At 52.2% G+C, this 16,800-nt stretch overlaps 1 protein-coding gene across 8 annotated transcripts in view; it reads right to left on the bottom strand.

Annotated features, from left to right (window-relative positions):
* PAX8 (paired box 8) overlaps positions 1 to 16,800 on the bottom strand; it is a 55,885-nt gene that overhangs the window by 21,966 nt on the left and 17,119 nt on the right. For 6 of the 8 annotated variants that reach the window (XM_082426825.1, XM_082426823.1, XM_082426824.1 and 3 more), the window contains exons 3-5: positions 3,778 to 3,943; positions 1,697 to 1,897; positions 250 to 338 (exon numbers count right to left, since the gene is read on the bottom strand). In XM_082426825.1, the coding sequence (XP_082282951.1) occupies positions 250 to 338; positions 1,697 to 1,897; positions 3,778 to 3,943 (456 nt within the window). The remainder of the gene's footprint in view (positions 1 to 249; positions 339 to 1,696; positions 1,898 to 3,777; positions 3,944 to 16,800) is intronic. The other 2 variants (XM_082426822.1, XM_082426819.1) reach the window with 1 other exon arrangement.

Below are 16,800 nucleotides of genomic sequence, written 5' to 3' on the forward strand. Positions count from 1 at the left end.
GAACTGACACCCCTCAGAGCCCCTGCTGCCACCGTGGAGGGGTCAGGGGTACCGCTGGTGCCAGGGTTCTTGCCTGAGGTGGTTCCACCCCTGAATACTTCAGAGCAAGGCTGTGTCCCAACGGAAGGACTCAGTCTACACACCTGGGTGTGCCTGTGTGGACGTGTTTGTGTGTGACTCTGGGTGTGTACGCAGATGGGTGTGTGTGTGCAAGGGGCTGGGTGTGCCTGCAGGACCCTCGGTACTCACTCAGCGTGTGTCCTGGGCTCAGGGACTTGGCGGCCACGCAGCCGTCCATGGGAAGGTTGAAGGGTTGCTGCACTTTGGTCCGGATGATTCTGTAAGGGAGACAAGAAAGGCCCTTAGAAGAGAAGGAAACAGGGCTCCTGGATGCCCCACATCCAGTTGCCTTTTTGAGATCCCACTTGGGTATCTAAAGGCACCTCAACCTCAGCCTGTCCACACTCAAACCCGAGACCTTACTCCTCACGCCTGGTCCTTCCCAGTGTTCCCATTTCACGATTAGTCCCCCTGGTCACTCAAGGCAGAAATGCACGTGGGGCTCAGCATCTGCCTCCCTCCCTCCTCCAACGAGCCTGTCATCAGGTTCTGTGGGTTTGACCTTGTAAATCTCTCCAGCATCCTTCCCTCTCTGCATCCCTCACTGCCACCACCAAACTCTCCCTCCAGGGTCACTCACTGGCCCACCCCTCTCTGCTCTTGACCCTTTCTAATCTTTTCTTTCTATTGCAGCCAGAGTAGACTTTCTGAAATGCAAGTCAGCCTCGGGCTTAACATCTGCCAAGGTTCTTCGCGCTGCTTCTAGGTCAGAGGCAAGAATACGTAGCACGGTCACCAGCCTCTGAACTTCAGCCTTTCTTCACATCTCCACCTCAGCCGACTTCATGCTCCCCTTCCCTCCACCTACTGGCTTTCTTTCAGCTTCTTGTATAAGATCGTATTAGCCACAGGGCCTTTGCACGTGCTGTCTCAGATCTCCTTTCACCTAGTTAACTCTTATTAGTTATTTCTTACTCCAGGCATCTTTTCAGAACCTCCCTAAACAAAGTCACCCTCTGCCAGCTCAATACCCTCATATTTCTCTCCTTAGCCAAACTTAGAGCTGCATTTCTTACAGTTGTTTGCATGGGCACTTTATTAGGGCTCGATTAGTGTCTGTTTTCCCACTGGGCTGTAAGGGCCACATGCACAAGGATTGTGCATCCCCAGGGCCTACACGTGAGTGACGTATGTGTGAATGAACGAGTGAGTGAGCAAGTGAATGATTGATTGAGGTGGTGAGTGAATAATTGAATGACTAAACAAATGAGTGGGTGCTTGGATGAGGGCCCAGTTAGGGGGTCTTGTGTCTCGCTCAAGAAAGGATCAGTGCAAGAGGAAGTTTCTTTTATCGAATGAAAGAGGATGTGGTGTGTGGGGAAGGAGACTGCAGTGAGTACAGTCTGGGTTGGGGACGGGGCGAGGTCGGGGTGCGGTGAGGAGAGGGGTGAGGGTGGGATGCCCCGTGGCAGTGAGGAGGCTGGAGGGGTGGTGCCTGCCCTGGGCCCGGGGCCCTTCCGGACTGACTCTTCACCATGCCGCCCCTTCCCAGGCTCCGTTCCACTCGAGCCAGGTCTCCGTCATGATTCCCCCAAAGCCCAGGCTCCCCGGCCCCTGGCTGCGCTGTCCCTCTCACCTGTTGATGGAGCTGACACTGGGCACAGTGTCGTTGTCACAGACGCCCTCGGCCAGGAGCCGGTCTCGGATCTCCCAGGCAAACATGGTCGGGTTCTGCCGCTTGTAATCCCCGATCTTCTCCACCACCTTGGGGGTGGCCACCTTGGGCTTCGAGCCCCCTATCACTCCAGGCCGGATGCTGCCAGTCTCGTAGTACCTACTCCAATAGAGAACCCCAAAGAAGTACCCAGTAAGCAGGTGGGGTCTTCGGGCAGGAACTTAGCCAGAGACTCTCGTTCCCCTCCGAGGCTTCTGGGGAGGGGCTGGGGTGGGGGGTGAATCGTGCCCCCAGGGCCGGCCTCCAACACGATGTTCCCGGCACTGCCTGTTTCCCTTGCATGGGTAGGTTTGTGCCGCTGCCAAACCAGAACTCTCTTCGATAGACCTCGCCCAGGGATACCTGGCTTCTCTCTTTCCCGTCGTCCCTCTGGCCAGTCTCCTGCGTCTGAGCGCCTGCAGGAGCCACCTTATGGGGCACAAAACACCTCCCTTCTTAGAAAGGGCACTTTGACGCATGTGCTCTGCGGGTGCATACAGGTTCACGGTGGCGGTTTGCTCTGTCCAGCTTTTCTTGGCTGAAGCATGACTTACTGTTCTCCTTGGTCATCCTGGTTTTACCCCTCCCTCCCCAGGAAGCCAGCGGGGGTCATTGGGCCCTCTGCCCTGTCTTGCTGGTTTCACCTTTGTTCTCCATAAAACCCCTCCACCCCTCCACCCCACCCCATACCCCCAGCCACTGGTTTTCCACCAGGTTACACAGTTCAAGTTGAAGCTGCTCCTCGTGGACTCTGGAACCCCAGTCTGGCCTGGAGCCCTGGCCACGTCCAGCTCCCTAAGCTGAGCCTATTCTCCCAGGGTCTCCACTCCCCTTCCCCGCATCCCTCAGCAGGATAGCCTGCCTCCCCTCCTTGGGGAAACTCTGGTCTCTTCTGCCATGAAATAAAATCTGGCTTTTAAAACTCCCTTTATGTGTCACCACCCTCCGGCGCTCATCCCCTTCGTGGGATACTGCAGCCCATCTTGGGAACCCCTCTCCTGACCCCAGCCTGGGACCACGCTTTGCCCTGACAGCTTCGGCCAGGAAAGCAGGGCTTTCCACGTTCAATTACAGATCAGGCTTTGGTCTTTCTGAGCCAGAACTCCTCGTGAATCCACTTACAGGTTGGGTAAGGGAGACGCGTACACTGAGCTGACACGAAGCCCCGAATCCCCCGCGTGTGGGCACTTCCCGCCGGAATTGACCCTCCAGACTAGACTACGCGGCTGCGTCAGTCCGGAGCTTCGCTGCTCCTGGTCCCTCCTGAACCTCTGGGTTAGCAGTTCTTAACTCTGGCTGCAGGAAATTAGAGTCACTCGAGGAGGGCTTAACACTCTACCGAAACTTGGACTCATTCCCCTAAAGTTCTGCCTTAATTGGGGTGGGCTGGAGCCTAGACATCAATTTCTTTTTCAGACTAAGATTCCCCAGGTGACTCTGCCGTGCGGCCAGGGCTGTGCACTGCTGCTCTGAAGTTAGCGTCCGTAAGTGTCACCTGGTCATCTCATAAAAATCACAGCGTCCGGGCCTGGCTCCCAGAGAGGCTGCTGTAGGCCTGGCCTGGGGCTTAGGGATCTGCATTTTCTCAAGCAACCCTGTGGCAGATACTCTGGGAGTTACGGTTTGAGAAACACAAACTCAGACGTCCCTCAAGCTGGGGTTAGACCTCGGGAGTCAACTCTGATCGCGTGTCCCCTCCCCAGTGGCTCCCTTCCCTTGGTCTCAGCAGGGGGAGGTCCTTTGGGGAAGATTCTTCTGCTTTAGGAACAAAGAAGTCTATAGAAAATGGGACATGGGGCAAAGGAGACCACAGGGGAGGGAGAAATGAAAGGAAAGAGAAATGGACAAATGAGGAAGGAAGGGCAGGAAACCACAGAAGGGCAGCAGATGGGGGAAGCCCAGAAGCACCACCACATCCTGTTCAGGTCCTGTTTAGGGGCCCAAGATGGACACCCCACGAGTCCCCGAAAGGGAGGGTGGTGAGGGGTGAATTTCGTGCTTACCTGCCAAGGATCTTGCTGACACAGCCATGGCTGACTCGGAGCTGGCGGGAGATGTCGCAGGGCCTCACGCCCTGGTGGGCCAGGTCCACGATGCGCTGACGCACCACTTCGGGCAGGGGTCTGCCATTCACAAAGGCCCCTCCCAGCTGGTTCAGCCCTCCGTGGCCTGAAACACAATAGTCCAGGGGACAGTTGTCAGGGCTACCAGGCAGAGAATCAGCCTGCGTGTGGACATTGGATGTTGAGAGCCCCTGAACTTGAACTCCCACCGTTGGTCACACCCTCTGGTGCTCCCGGTGCACCCCACCCTGCTTCCCACCTCTGAGGAGGGCTAGCTCGGGTTGGCGGGGTGAGGGGCATGTATGATGCCACAGAGGGGGGACATTTGGGGACCTTTTGGGGGGGGTCTCCTCTCAGACCCTCAGCACCTCACATCAAATAACAAGCCCACCACCTCCCTCCCTCCCTCTAGAAAGTATCTAAAGAGTTGAGGATTCAAAAAAAAAAAAAAAAAAAAAAAAGAGTTGAGGATTCAGGCTTTTCCTACTTTGATACTAAGCTGTGTGACCTTGGGGAAAATTCCCCTGTCCTCTCTGCGTCTCTGTTCCTCATCTATAAAATGAGGGCATAGGATGAAATCAGTGGTATTTAAGTTTCTGATTCTTGTTCTTCTTTTGAACCATAGGGCCAGATTTTTCAGCACAATCACATTGAGAAACACAGACACAAAACAATAAAAGGAGAGCTTCTCTGGTTGAGCTTGGACAGAGTGGGCCCTGTCCGTGGGTTCCCGGCCTGAATGGCCCGAGCAATGTTAGGAGCACTGAAAGGGCAAAGGCAGAGACCTCACTGGCCCACGTTCCAGGGCTTCCAGGACTGACATGTCGGGCTGTGGGCGGTGGTGCAGAACGTGGACACGCTGTGATGTGCGCCTGTCTCGTTAGCTGCCTTCCTGACTCGGCCTCTACCCTCTGGCCCCAGCCTGTGTTTCATTCTGAGCCCATCCACCTATTCAACACATATTTATTGAGTGCGTACTACGTGCCAAATGCTGCACCAGGCCCTGCAGATGTCGAGGTGAGTAATGCAGATGTGATCCCTGCTCTGGGCTCAAAGGGTTCAAGTAAGGATCTAGACCGGCCAATGACCGTACCACATGGTCACTGCTGGGACCGGGGACATGCAGGGGGTTATGGGAACCCCTGGAGGGGACCAAGCCCAAGCTCAGGGGACCATAGACGGGTTTCTGAAGAAGTCTAAGTGGAGACTGAAGATAAAGAGACGTCAGACTAGAGAAGGAGATGAGGAGGAAAACTGTTCCAGGCAGTGGGAACAGCATGTGCAAAGGCTTAGAGGCAAGAAGGTGTCTGTTCGATTTATCAACATACTTAACTCTCTAAAATCCCTGGATACAGGTTGGGCTAACTTCAGGCCTGAGATCTTCCTTTTGCCGATGAGGAGACTGGGGCTTAGAGATTTTCAGTGACAATTTATGTGACTGATGTGACTCAGCTTATATGAGGAAGAGCCAGGATCTAACCAGGGATTAAGGCTCCCATCAGAGCTGCTGGGTGAGCCCCATTCTATGGCCAGAACTGACCCCGGAAGCTTGGCACCAGCCTGCAGTTCCACACTGGAGGTGCCACTGCCCGGGAGCCGAGGGCGTCTTTTCACACCAGGGGCATGATTTGGTGATCTGGCTGGGATGGCAGAGCCCCGGGGGTGGGAGTCAGGGGGAGCGGGCAGGGAAGGAGGAAGAGCCAACGCCAGGCTTTCTGCGTCAGCCCGTTAAGGACTATTTATGGCCGAGGGTGGGATGTACCTATGCTAGGCACACCGTGCCCATTATGGCCCACTGACGTAGCACGTTCAAAACTGCCCCTGCAATGTCTCCTCAGGGGCCCAAGCTATTTTCAGCAGAGCAGTGAATATCTGTTTTTTTGTTGTTTTATTTTTAAAGAGTCTATAAGCGCCTCTGGCCTGGGCACTAAGTCCAGAGGAAAAGCCCGCTGGCCAAACACCCAGCAGGAGGGACATGATGAACCATCTCCCTGGTGGAGACAATTGGGTGACCTTGGGCACTGCTTCCACCCGTCCCGTTCTAGGCAGCTTGTCCTAGCAAGTGTGTTTCCACCAGGGCTGGGAAGACATCCCAGATGGTCAGCAGAGGGGCCTGCATCCAATCCTGAGCCCGCTTCTCTGGCTTCTCATTGGCCACAGGCTGTTGGTGGAAAATAGCTCAGTCATTTTTGACCCTCACTCCATCCGTGCTGCTTTTCGGCTCTTTTGGGTCCAGACACTGAACACAAGGGGGCGCCAGACAGCCACCCAAACAGACAAGGCCTCCCAGCTTTGTCCCCATTTTCCAGAATTTAGGCTTCCACGTGATCCACCGAGCTTAGATGTTGTGTTAGGTTCTCTACATCTAGAAACGAGGGTTCCTACGGGTGGAGTTCTTCACCCCTAGAAAGGTAATAGGTTTAAAAAACCAAACGCCATTTCTTGGTGGCATGAACTGGGAATTGTGCCTAAAAACAAATCTACCCTGTTTCTCCATTGAAGCGTGCGGGCCATCGTCCTGAATCTTCCTGAAGGGCTGCTCAGGATCCTTAGATACCCAAACTCTCAGGAAACCTCCTGAAAGGTTATTTACTAGATCAGCCTGCATCGGTATGAAGGGAAAGATGTATTCATAGTTCTGGCTCCTAAACTGTGAAGTCTCTGGTGCTTTATTTTATTTTATTGGCTTCTGAGTTCTTTGTGTTACTGTGCAAAGGGTGTTGGGCCAGACTCCTGTGTTGACTCTGCCTGTTTTAATTTTTTTTTCACCAGTTTCTTTTATTCTGTAAAGTTGCTTAAATTCTTCTAAAAAATTCTTTAAATCTCCTTTTGAGGAGTAATTTCTTCTTTTGCCAAGGCTGCTTCTTCTTCTTCTTCTTCTTCTTAATTTGTTTATCCCTCCACGTATATTTTTTTTTATCATGTAGTCTTTTTTATTTTTATTTTTAATTTTTTTGCAGTAGGTCCTTGTTAGTTATCTATTTTAAATATAGCAATGAATGTGAACATGTCCATCCCAAACTCCCAATCTATCCCTCCCCCCGCCCTTCCACCCTGGTCACCATAAGTTCGTTCTCTAAGTCTGTGAGTCTATTTCTGTTCTGTAAATAAGTTTATTTGTATCATTTTTTTAAGATTCCACATATAAGCGATATCATATGATATATGTCTTTCTCTCCATGTATTTTTAATACAATTTTTTAAGGGTTACACTCCATTTACTTCCTGTTTTAATTTTATCATTTGAGAAATTTGGGGTTTTTTTCAACCATAGTGTTTCCATCCACTGAATGGGAGCTAAATAACATGATTTGCAGTGTCTGCTGCTGACCTAGGCCAATGGCTGGCAAAGAAAATTTCAGAGAATAACTAACTACATGTGCACCTCCCACCTTAGCCCCATCTTCTTAGAATAATAATTCTTATTGTTTGTATATTACAGTTTTCATCTCTTTTGATCTCAACACAGATATACCAAGTACCTACCATGAATCAAAGCACTGAGGAGATCGCCTTGAACAAGACAAGAAACCTGGCCCTCGAGGAACTTACAATCTGTGGAAGGATGCAATCAGATAAATTCGAAATCACCATGTTAAGGGAGAAGTTTCTTGAAAGAGATAAGTCAGATGCTAGGGGAGCCCGTAAGTGGTCAGAGGGAAGCTGAAGGGTGGAATGACCAGGAGGTAGCCAGGTGAAGAAGCTTCCACAGGAAGGAAATCCACACACAAGACTTTGGTGCTCTCAAGAAATGGAAAGACATTTCCTGTGGCTGTCGGAGAATCAGGGTGGAGGAGTTGGAAAGAGCCTGCTGGCTGCAGAGGGAGACGGGACCTCTGGTTTGAGGTTTGGAGCTCAGTCCCCATCACGGAAGGGCTTTTGTCCCTCCTGTGTCCGGTGCGGGGGAGTAGACGCCTTTGGGCGAGTCACCATCAAACGCCCAGAGGTGGGTGCATCCTTCCTTCCTGCCCCAGGGAGGGCCCGACCGCCCACAGTGCTGACCACCTATCCGTGTGTACAGGGTGGGCTCTGAGGCCGGAAGCCAGGAACGAGTGGGAAGGGGGGAAAGGTGTCACCCAGGAAGAGGTTTGACGCTTCCTGAACAAAGGCCCTTTGTGTGGTCTGGACGGTGGAGGAGGAAGACGAGACGGCCTGGCCGGACCCAAGTGGGTTCTGAGTGTGAAGTCCGCACACGAGGGGATGCCAACTTGCCTGGGGGCAGAGAGCACTGAGTCTACAGCGAGGGAGTCTGCAAAGCTCTGGCTGAAGCCTGCTGTCCAAAAATGTATACTTTGGAAAAGTGACCATCTGGGGAGGTCTTAGGCCTTTCTTTGGTCATTCTTCACTCCTTCCAGGGCTCTGAGGAGGAGGGAGAGTAGGAGGACAAGAGAGAGGTCATTGCCCCAAACTCTTGTTACGTGTATGGATACCCAGACCCTCGAGATGTAGGATAATTTCCCTGTGCCCCATAATCCTTTTTTTAATTTTAATTTTATTTTTCTTGGCTGCACCATGTGCACGGCGTGCGGGATCTTAGTTCTCCGACCAGGGATTGAACCCGTACCCCCTGCAGTGACAGTGCAGAGTCGTAACCATCGGACCACCAGGGAAGTCCCTGTGGCCCATAATCCTTTGCCCAAGTCTCAGTCACAGCACTGGCTGCACCGAACTGCACCTTGATCTGTTTAGGTTCCTTTATGAGTTCTCAAGGGCAGGGGCCCCATCTTTGTCTACCTAGCACCTGTCACAAAAGTTTAATTAATGTTTCAGTAAATACACGTGGCAGAAAAATGCTTTCCAAATGTGAGGGGCTATTGTATCGGTTGGTGAGTGGATTCCCCACCGCGGGACCCTCGAGTCCCATCGTTGGATACTTTCCCCTTTCACCTTCTGTCTGATTCCTCACATCACTTGCCCCGTCCGAAAGTGACAATGGTTCAATGTGTTGTGCTGTGAAAATTTCCACTTAACTACCTGGGGATTTTTGTTTCAGCCCCAAAGAGTGTCAAGGTGAGCATCTGAGCCTTGGCAGGACTCTAGTGGGGGATTCAGCAGCTGCTCTGGGATGTCCTGTAAATCTCGCCACCACGCCTACTCTCGCCCCACAAGGAATGGCGGTGCCAGCACTACCCAGTCTCTGACAATCTCAGTTCAGTGATGTTGTCTCCCCAGCATGCTCACCTGCAGGCCTGTGATCTCCCGCTGTAACCTCACAGCAGCCCCCGTTGGCTTGGTGCCTTCTGGAATAAAGGCCAGGGCCTCTGCCTCAAAACACTCCTGAAGAAAATGCTCCAGGACCATGGAAACCCAGTGTTCCAACCTCTTGTCCCACCTTCCACGCCAAGTCTACACTCCGGGTCCCTCCAGCATCTATGAGGTGATAGGTTGCCTGGGCACATTAGGCCCTTGGATTAGGACAGAGGGGCCAGTACACTGAGAAGCAGCATTGTGCATCTGGCTTTACCCTCAACTTGCTGCATGACCTTGGTCTCTGTGCCTTGCACTTCTCCCCAGGGTAACCGGAGAAGAGAGACAGTCGGTTGGTAAAGCTGCTGCTTCGTGCTTCTCATCCCTTTCTCACTGATGCCTCAGCCTCTCACCTGTTCTGGAACCCTACTCCATACACCATCCTCCCATGTCTTTTATGTGAGTTACGTCTCCCTTTTTACCAGGTCCATCCCCTGGACCTACAAACACAATTAAATCCATTTATGCTGCCTCCCCAGCCCCTGCTTACAAAACAAAATGAAAGGAAACAAAGCAAAACCTCCCCTTGACTATGAAACTTTTCCTTCCTATTGTTTGCAACCAAATTTCTCAATAAGTAGTCATACTTGGCTGTTCCTATTTCCTTCCTTTCCTCCCTTGCTGTTCAGGGGTCACCTCACGACACGCCTCATGCTTAGCAGGTGCTCGGATGCTAGGAACTAGGTGAACGGCAGGTGGTGGAGGGTGCTAAGTTCTCCCTCTTAAGGTGGCTTCCATACAAGGCTTGGTCCTTGGTCCCGGTTCCTTGTGTTTCTCTTTAATGCAGTTCTCCTCCCTCATTTGTTCTGTGATATCTATTTTTTCCCCAGGCTTCTCTCAAATCCCAGCGCTGTGCCCACTCTACACCATCATCCGTGGTGATCCCACCTACTCTCATTGTTTCACTTACCACCCCTGTACTGATGGCATCGTGGGCATCCAGGTATCTCCAGCCCAGATCTTTCCTCTGTTTTTATAGTCAACTTCCTATCGGAAATCTCTGGGTGATAGAGGCACCGCCTCTAGGGTTGTCTTGGTGGGTCACGACACCAGCTGCCATGCAAGCATAAAACCTGCCCTTCAGCTTCATCGCATGCCACCTTCCACCACAATCTCCGCTTCACACCCTCACGGGCCTTGTGCATGACCTTGGGGCTACTGGTGCACCCTCCTGCTCTGGGGCCTTTGCACATGCTGTTCCCTCTGCCTGGCTTCTTTATCTCTGAAACCCTAATATCTGGTGTAATGCTTGATGCACAGTAGGTACCCACTAAATGCTGGTTAAGTTAATTACTGGAAGGAAGGAAGGAAGGAGGAAAGGGAGGGAAGAGAGGGAGGGAGGGAGGAAAGAAAGCAGGTCCAAAGCAAGCTGAGTGAAGCCCACACATTCTTTGCCCTCAGCAGAATTCTGTCTCTTTCAAAGACATATAGTCTTAGACATGAGTTGTTTAAAAAAAAGAAAGGAGTCCAGACATCATGGCACAGGAAAAGAGAGGTTTGCCTTCCTTCTGCAGGAGCCATGGGATGAATGCAGGGGTCTTCCTGTTGGCTTTTGCATCCAACCTTCAAGGTCAACGTTAAGTGTGTGACACTTGTCGGGGTTACACCTTTGCAGGGAGCGTTACAGCCCACACACTGCCGTGTTGGTCTGGCAGGAGCACTCTGTGAGATGAACGCTACTGTCACCAGTTTACACGGATGAGAAAACTGTCACCAACTTGAGTCTTTGGGTTCTAAGTTGGGAAGCCTTTTCCTTCTAAGCCTGGCTGTAGAGGGTTATGGAGAATGATAAGGAAGTTATAGCTCCGGTGGCGAGATTTCGGCATGCACCGAGGGAAAGAATCACGAGAGACAGCTCCAGCTAGGGAGGACCTCAGTTGAGTAGCAAAAGCTATCCCACCTGGGAACTCGGACATCCCAGACTCAGAGGCCCACTTGACACATTTCTGACTCAGGGCTGCAGGGTGATGCTACCCCTTGATGTCTGCCAGGGTCCCCTCAGTAAAAAGATTTGCTACCCCAGATCTCACTGCCAGGGAGCTCAGCACTGTGTTCTGGGTTCAAGGCCAAGTACACGACCAAGCCAGTCTTGGAATCCTATTTCTTCAGACCTTTAAGTAGAGCATTTAAGTAGCGCATCAGTCAGGGGCCAGTCAGAAAACACAAACCTGTTTCTAGGTATCTCAACAGAGGGGCTTTAATGGAGGGACTTGCTTTTCTAGGCATTGGAGGCTGTAAGAGCGCAGAGGAGCACTGGGGTAACCTTGAGACGGTAACTGTGGAAGAAGCCACCATTCGTAGGACTGGGGAAGAAAAGGAAGAGGCTGGAGTTATCAGAACCTTGACATTTGGAGGAGGGGCCCAGGGAGCTGGGGCTTGGAACCTCCGAGGTGATGGCACCTCCTGGCTGCTGCTGGTATATCTGAGGGGCACAGGAGGCTGGTTCCGGGATTGCTGGTCTCTGGATCACCTGCTGCTGAAGCAACACTGACAAGAACCACATGCAACAAGAAGAAGACCCTGTACCATCTTCCAGCTTTCTACCCCCTGTCACGTGGCCCACTTATCAGTCCCTCATAGAAGCCCAAACTGATAAGCAGCTTGCAAATCTGTCCTCTCACCCTGATGAGTGGCTGCGGTTCATCTATTCATTTACTTTCATGCACTGAACCTGTGTAGGTCAAGGTTAGAAGAGCAGGCTCAGGAGACAGACTGCTGACGTTCAAACCCCTGTTCCACCTCTGAATTTGGCAATGGACTTCACCTCTCTCCGCCTCTCTTCCTAGGTGTGTTGTGTGATCTACATAACACAATGCCCATATAGCACTCAGACAAACATTCTCCATCACCACCTGACCATCACTGCTCCCCTGCCAGGCACGGCTCCAGGCTCCGGGGATACATAGAGATCAAGACAGGTGGGTCTCCGCTCTCTTGGATGTTATAGTTTTCTGGGAATGGTTTCAATTTAATGAACTTACTTTCTCAGCAAGTGACAAAGCTCTCCCACCCCATCTACCCTATCTTCCTGCCTGGGTCATTTTCTGCTCTTCCTCTTCCAAAATCCTTAGTGATGGAGCAAAGGGCAAGGTTCTGGAATGCCCTGAGGGGCAGGAAGTAATCCCAGTTCCTCTCTCCCCTCCTGGGTTCCCTGCTAGGTGGTTATTCATTGATTCCTGGGCTTGTTCTTGTTGATTTGTTCTCTTGGCCTGTTGGCCACTGTCCCTCTTGTGGGGCCTCCATGCACTTTAATTCAGTCCAAGAGGCCCCCAGGTTGTGAGGCCATGAGGACCAGCTTCCAGCCTCCTACACTCTGAAGTTCTGGCAGGTCTGAGGGTCCCCCAGAGCCCTTGGAATAAGAAGTCTGGCTTCTTTGGATGCTCTTGCCTTAGATCAGCCCAGAGAGTAGGAGGGTTCAGCCCTATTTTTTCATGTCCAACAGGTAGAGAGGGCTGGCAGGGACTGAGGGAGGGAGACAGAGGGGGGATAAGGAGGGTTCCCCTGGATTAGTCTCTAGGTGGGAAAGAACAAAACTTGGCTGGTATTTTACCAAGATTGGACTTAAAAAAAGAGGAAAGAGGGGAAGGAGGAAGGGAGGAAGGGCTACTTTCAGTATTCACCCCCCTTCTCCCAGGAGTCAATGCTTCGGAATAAGACTGACAGCCAGCATGGTGGGAGGGGCTCACTCTGGAGCCAGCTGGGCTCTCGAAGTGCATCTTCTCATTCAGTTCTCATAACAGCACATTATCCCCATTTTACAGATGGAGAGATGAGAGTAGAGACTGTCTGTAACTTTGCCCAAGGCTGCACTGGGGCAGAACTGAGACTCAAGCTGAGGGCTCCCGGATGTCCCGGCACTGCCCCTGGCAGCGTGTGGTTATTCCAGATGGACAGTCAGACCCTCCGCTGAGGGCGAATGTGTCTTCACATCACCTACCAAGCATGGGTGCATTGCAAAGCCCACTTCAGAAGCCTCTCTGGGTTTTCATTTGGTTGGGGCTGAATTTTTCCTTTTTTATGATTTTCTTTAGCCAGAGAATGAACTGAATTACATTATATTTCTCCCTCTTCCACATTGGTTTATCCTCCTCCATTCTCTTGATTTCCATCCATCCGCACTCCCTTTCTGCCCAGTCTTTGCGGCTCGGGTGTTTCTTCCTCTGTCCTCGGTCTCCTCCCATTGCCTTGCTGGCTTTTATTTCCATCCCTTGCTGATGGCCCCTGCTCCTCTCAGCCCCTTCCCCATTCCCCTCCACTCCTGTCCAAGACAGCAGACCCCTCCCCTGCACCTCTCTCCCACCCACTCACCCTGAGTTTTCCCTCCTCTCTGCCTTCCCCCCGCCCCTCACTCCTTTGGCTGGTCCCCCCTCCCCGCATCGTCTTTATCTCCTGCATGACTGCTCTGGTTCTTTATCCCATCTTCCCCTCAAAGGCATTCGCAGCTCGGCTGTTATTCTTGTATTAGCAATGAACCCATTAAAGCTAATTTGTTTGCCCTAATCTCCATTTATTTTTCCCTAGTTGATATTAGATTTCCCTTTCTATTGCTCCAGCATGATTTTCTCTTTGTCTTCCTAATGGTCTACCCCCCTCTCTCTTCTTCTATTAATCTGGTTGGCTTTACTGTGTGGTTTCAAGGCCTTTCTCCACCTCCCCCAGCCCTTAGATTAACTCTGTCACTTCCCTCCCAGGAAGGGACCCAGGGAGTGGATTTCCAGGGTTGGAGCTGCTATAAATGTCAGTGGATCTCTAAGCTCCCTCAGAAAAATATTTGATGAGAGGCCCTGACTTGTCCCGAAAGTCTGGAAGGCTCGGAAATGAGGGGGCTGAGAGCTGGAGGCAAGTGGGACGAAATGTGCTGTTCTGGGCCCTGAGGGGTCACCCAGCCCAAGGCTTTCCAGGCTGGGCTACCCTTTGGGGCTGTCTCAAAGATTTCTGGAGGCCTCTGCAAGCTTCTCAGATCCCATAGATTGTCCAGGACACCAAGCAGCATTGGGCCACTTTCTCCCTGTGATGAATATTGGGCACCATCTCTCCTCCATCCCTGTTTCCCAAACTGGAGACATATTCCCTCCTCTTCCTGAAGAGGGGAAGGCTTCTCTCTGCGTATGTGGCTTGGGGGCGGCTGAAACGCATCCTGGCCATCATGTTTCCAAGGACAGAAGCCTCCCTGGATCACCTCTCAGGAACCTTCACCCCCTACCTTCTTCTCCACTGACCGCCCTGATTCACAGCCCCCCATCTGAGTGTCATTATTGGCCTTTCTTGGGGCCAGTGCTCTGCCTGTCCCCTGGACGCCTAGCTCCTCGAGGGCAGCTGCAGTGTCCTATCTGACCGTATAAGCTTGCATCGCGGAGAGGAGAGCGGTGCTTCCTGGGGCATTCAGAAACTTTCCACCTCTGGTCACGTCAACCATAATCTCTTGTCATGGTGTCTGTGTTTTTAAAAAAGTTCCTCTGGTGATTGCCCAGAGTTTATGTCCTCTCATTAGATGGTCAATAAATACTTATTGAAAGCATGAATTAACTGATTAAACACGAACTTCCAGTCAAAGGCTGCAAATGGAACTTGCCAGTGCTTGCTGGAGGTTTCCTAGAGGTCATTCTTGGCTCCTTCCCTCCCACTGAGCGTCTTAGATGCCTCCAGACTCCTGGCATCACGCACCCTGGGCTGCAGTGGGAAGGGCCAGGGCCTCTGCATTTGGAAGAGAGTGGGCATGAGGCAGGTGTGTCAGCACCCACTGAACCTGCCCTTGGAAGCCCAGCATCTGCACAAATCACTGCTCTGTACCTTCAACTCCCCCTGGGGTCAGAGGCCTGCGGATATTAATGCTGTTTTTTTTTTATGATTCTATATTAAAGCAATTTTCAGTTCATTAGATTTCAATTCAATGAGCTCCCACTCTATGTCTAATAATATTCCAGGCTATATGTATGTGGGGAGATGGTTTCTGAGTAGAAGACACCGAGCTTGCCCTTGAGAAACTTACAGGTTGATCATCCCTGACACCTTAAAGAACCTTAAAGTATTGAAATCCATTCACAAGCACTATCTCCTTCAATTCTTTTCACAACCCCATGGAATACCCACAGGGTGTGTGTGCACATTTCTGTGTGTATGAGTGTGTGTGTGTGTGTGTGTGTGTCTGTTCCTGACCCTGTGTGTGTGTGTGTCTGTTCTTATCCCTGTGTGTGTCTGTTCCTGTCCCTGTGTGTGTGTGTGTGTCTGTTCCTGTCCTTGTGTGTGTGTGTGTGTGTGTGTCCGTTCCTGTCCCTGTGTGTGTGTGTGTCTGTTCCTGTCCTGTGTGTGTGTGTGTGTGTTCCTGTCCCTGTGTGTGTGTGTGTGTGTCTGTTCCTGTCCCTGTGTGTGTGTGTTCCTGTCCCTGTGTGTGTGTGTGTGTGTGTTCCTGTCCTTGTGTGTGTGTGTGTCTGTTCCTGTCCTTGTGTGTGTGGGTGTGTCTGTTCCTGTCCCTGTGTGTGTGTGTGTCTGTTCCTGTCCCTGTGTGTGTGTGTGTCTGTTCCTGTCCCTGTGTGTGTGTGTGTCTGTTCCTGACCCTGTGTGTGTGTGTGTCTGTTCCAGACCCTGTGTGTGTGTGTGTGTGTGTCTGTTCCTGTCCTTGTGTGTGTGTGTCTGTTCCTGTCCCTGTGTGTGTGTGTTCCTGTCCCTGTGTGTGTGTGTGTCCGTTCCTGTCCCTGTGTGTGTGTGTGTGTGTTTCTCTGTTCCTGTCCCTGTGTGTGTGTTCCTGTCCCTGTGTGTGTGTGTGTTTCTCTGTTCCTGTCCCTGTGTGTGTGTGTGTGTGTGTCTGTTCCTGTCCCTGTGTGTGTTTCTCTGTTCCTGTCCCTCTGTGTGTGTGTGTGTGTGTGTGTGTGTGTGGTGGGTATGGAGCCCTCAGGCCTGGTGCGGGGGCAGGAGCGGGGCCTGGCCACCCTGAGGAGACAAACAGGTAGGGACAAATGAAGAACAACCGCTCTTGTGAGCACGACACACTGAGCAGAATCTGTGACAGAACTGCGTATCTGTGGCTCCCGCACGTGCGGACAGCTGGTTCTCCAGAACCGGGCACGGTAGCAAAGCGGCTTATACACTGTGACAGCCGTGCACGGCTGCCTGAGAAACAGGAAGGCCCAGAGGAGCAGGCTCAGCCTGCAGGCTGTGCTTTCAGGGAGGAAACGGGGGGCGGGAGGCTGAGAACTAGGAGGCCGGGGTCCTGCCTGCTCTGGGACCCTCCTGTCTGTGCCTCAGTTTCCTCATCCGGCTTGAAGGGCACAGATCATCTCTACTGTCCCTTTAGTCCTAATGTCCACACCTGCGGGACTGCCCTCCGGTCTGCGAATAGAGGCCAGGAACTACCAGGAGGGGTGCAGATAGAGCTCTGTGGGGGGACTTTGGGCAACTCTTCCATGGAGGAAAGCCCCAGGGGGTGGCCCTGAGGCCACCTGTAGAAAGATGAGGGAAGTGGCACACAATGGGCCCTCGGGCTGTGCGGGACCTGCATGACAGTGGAGACAGATGCTCTGATGACGTACGACTGAGGGGACGTGTACGTGTGCAAGGCTGCAGGGCACGTCTGAGAGGGTCGCTGGCCAGGAAGGGGAGGCCACCTGCCTGATGCCGCAGACTCACTTCATGGCAGAACCAGGGCGGAGCTCACATTTTCTGACCCAAGTTTCCATTCATTCCACATCCCAGGGGGGCCCTTTGGGACCTCAGTGCCAT

The sequence above is a fragment of the Balaenoptera physalus genome (assembly GCF_965194825.1).
Source record: "Balaenoptera physalus genome assembly, chromosome: 15".
NCBI lineage: Eukaryota > Metazoa > Chordata > Mammalia > Artiodactyla > Balaenopteridae > Balaenoptera > Balaenoptera physalus.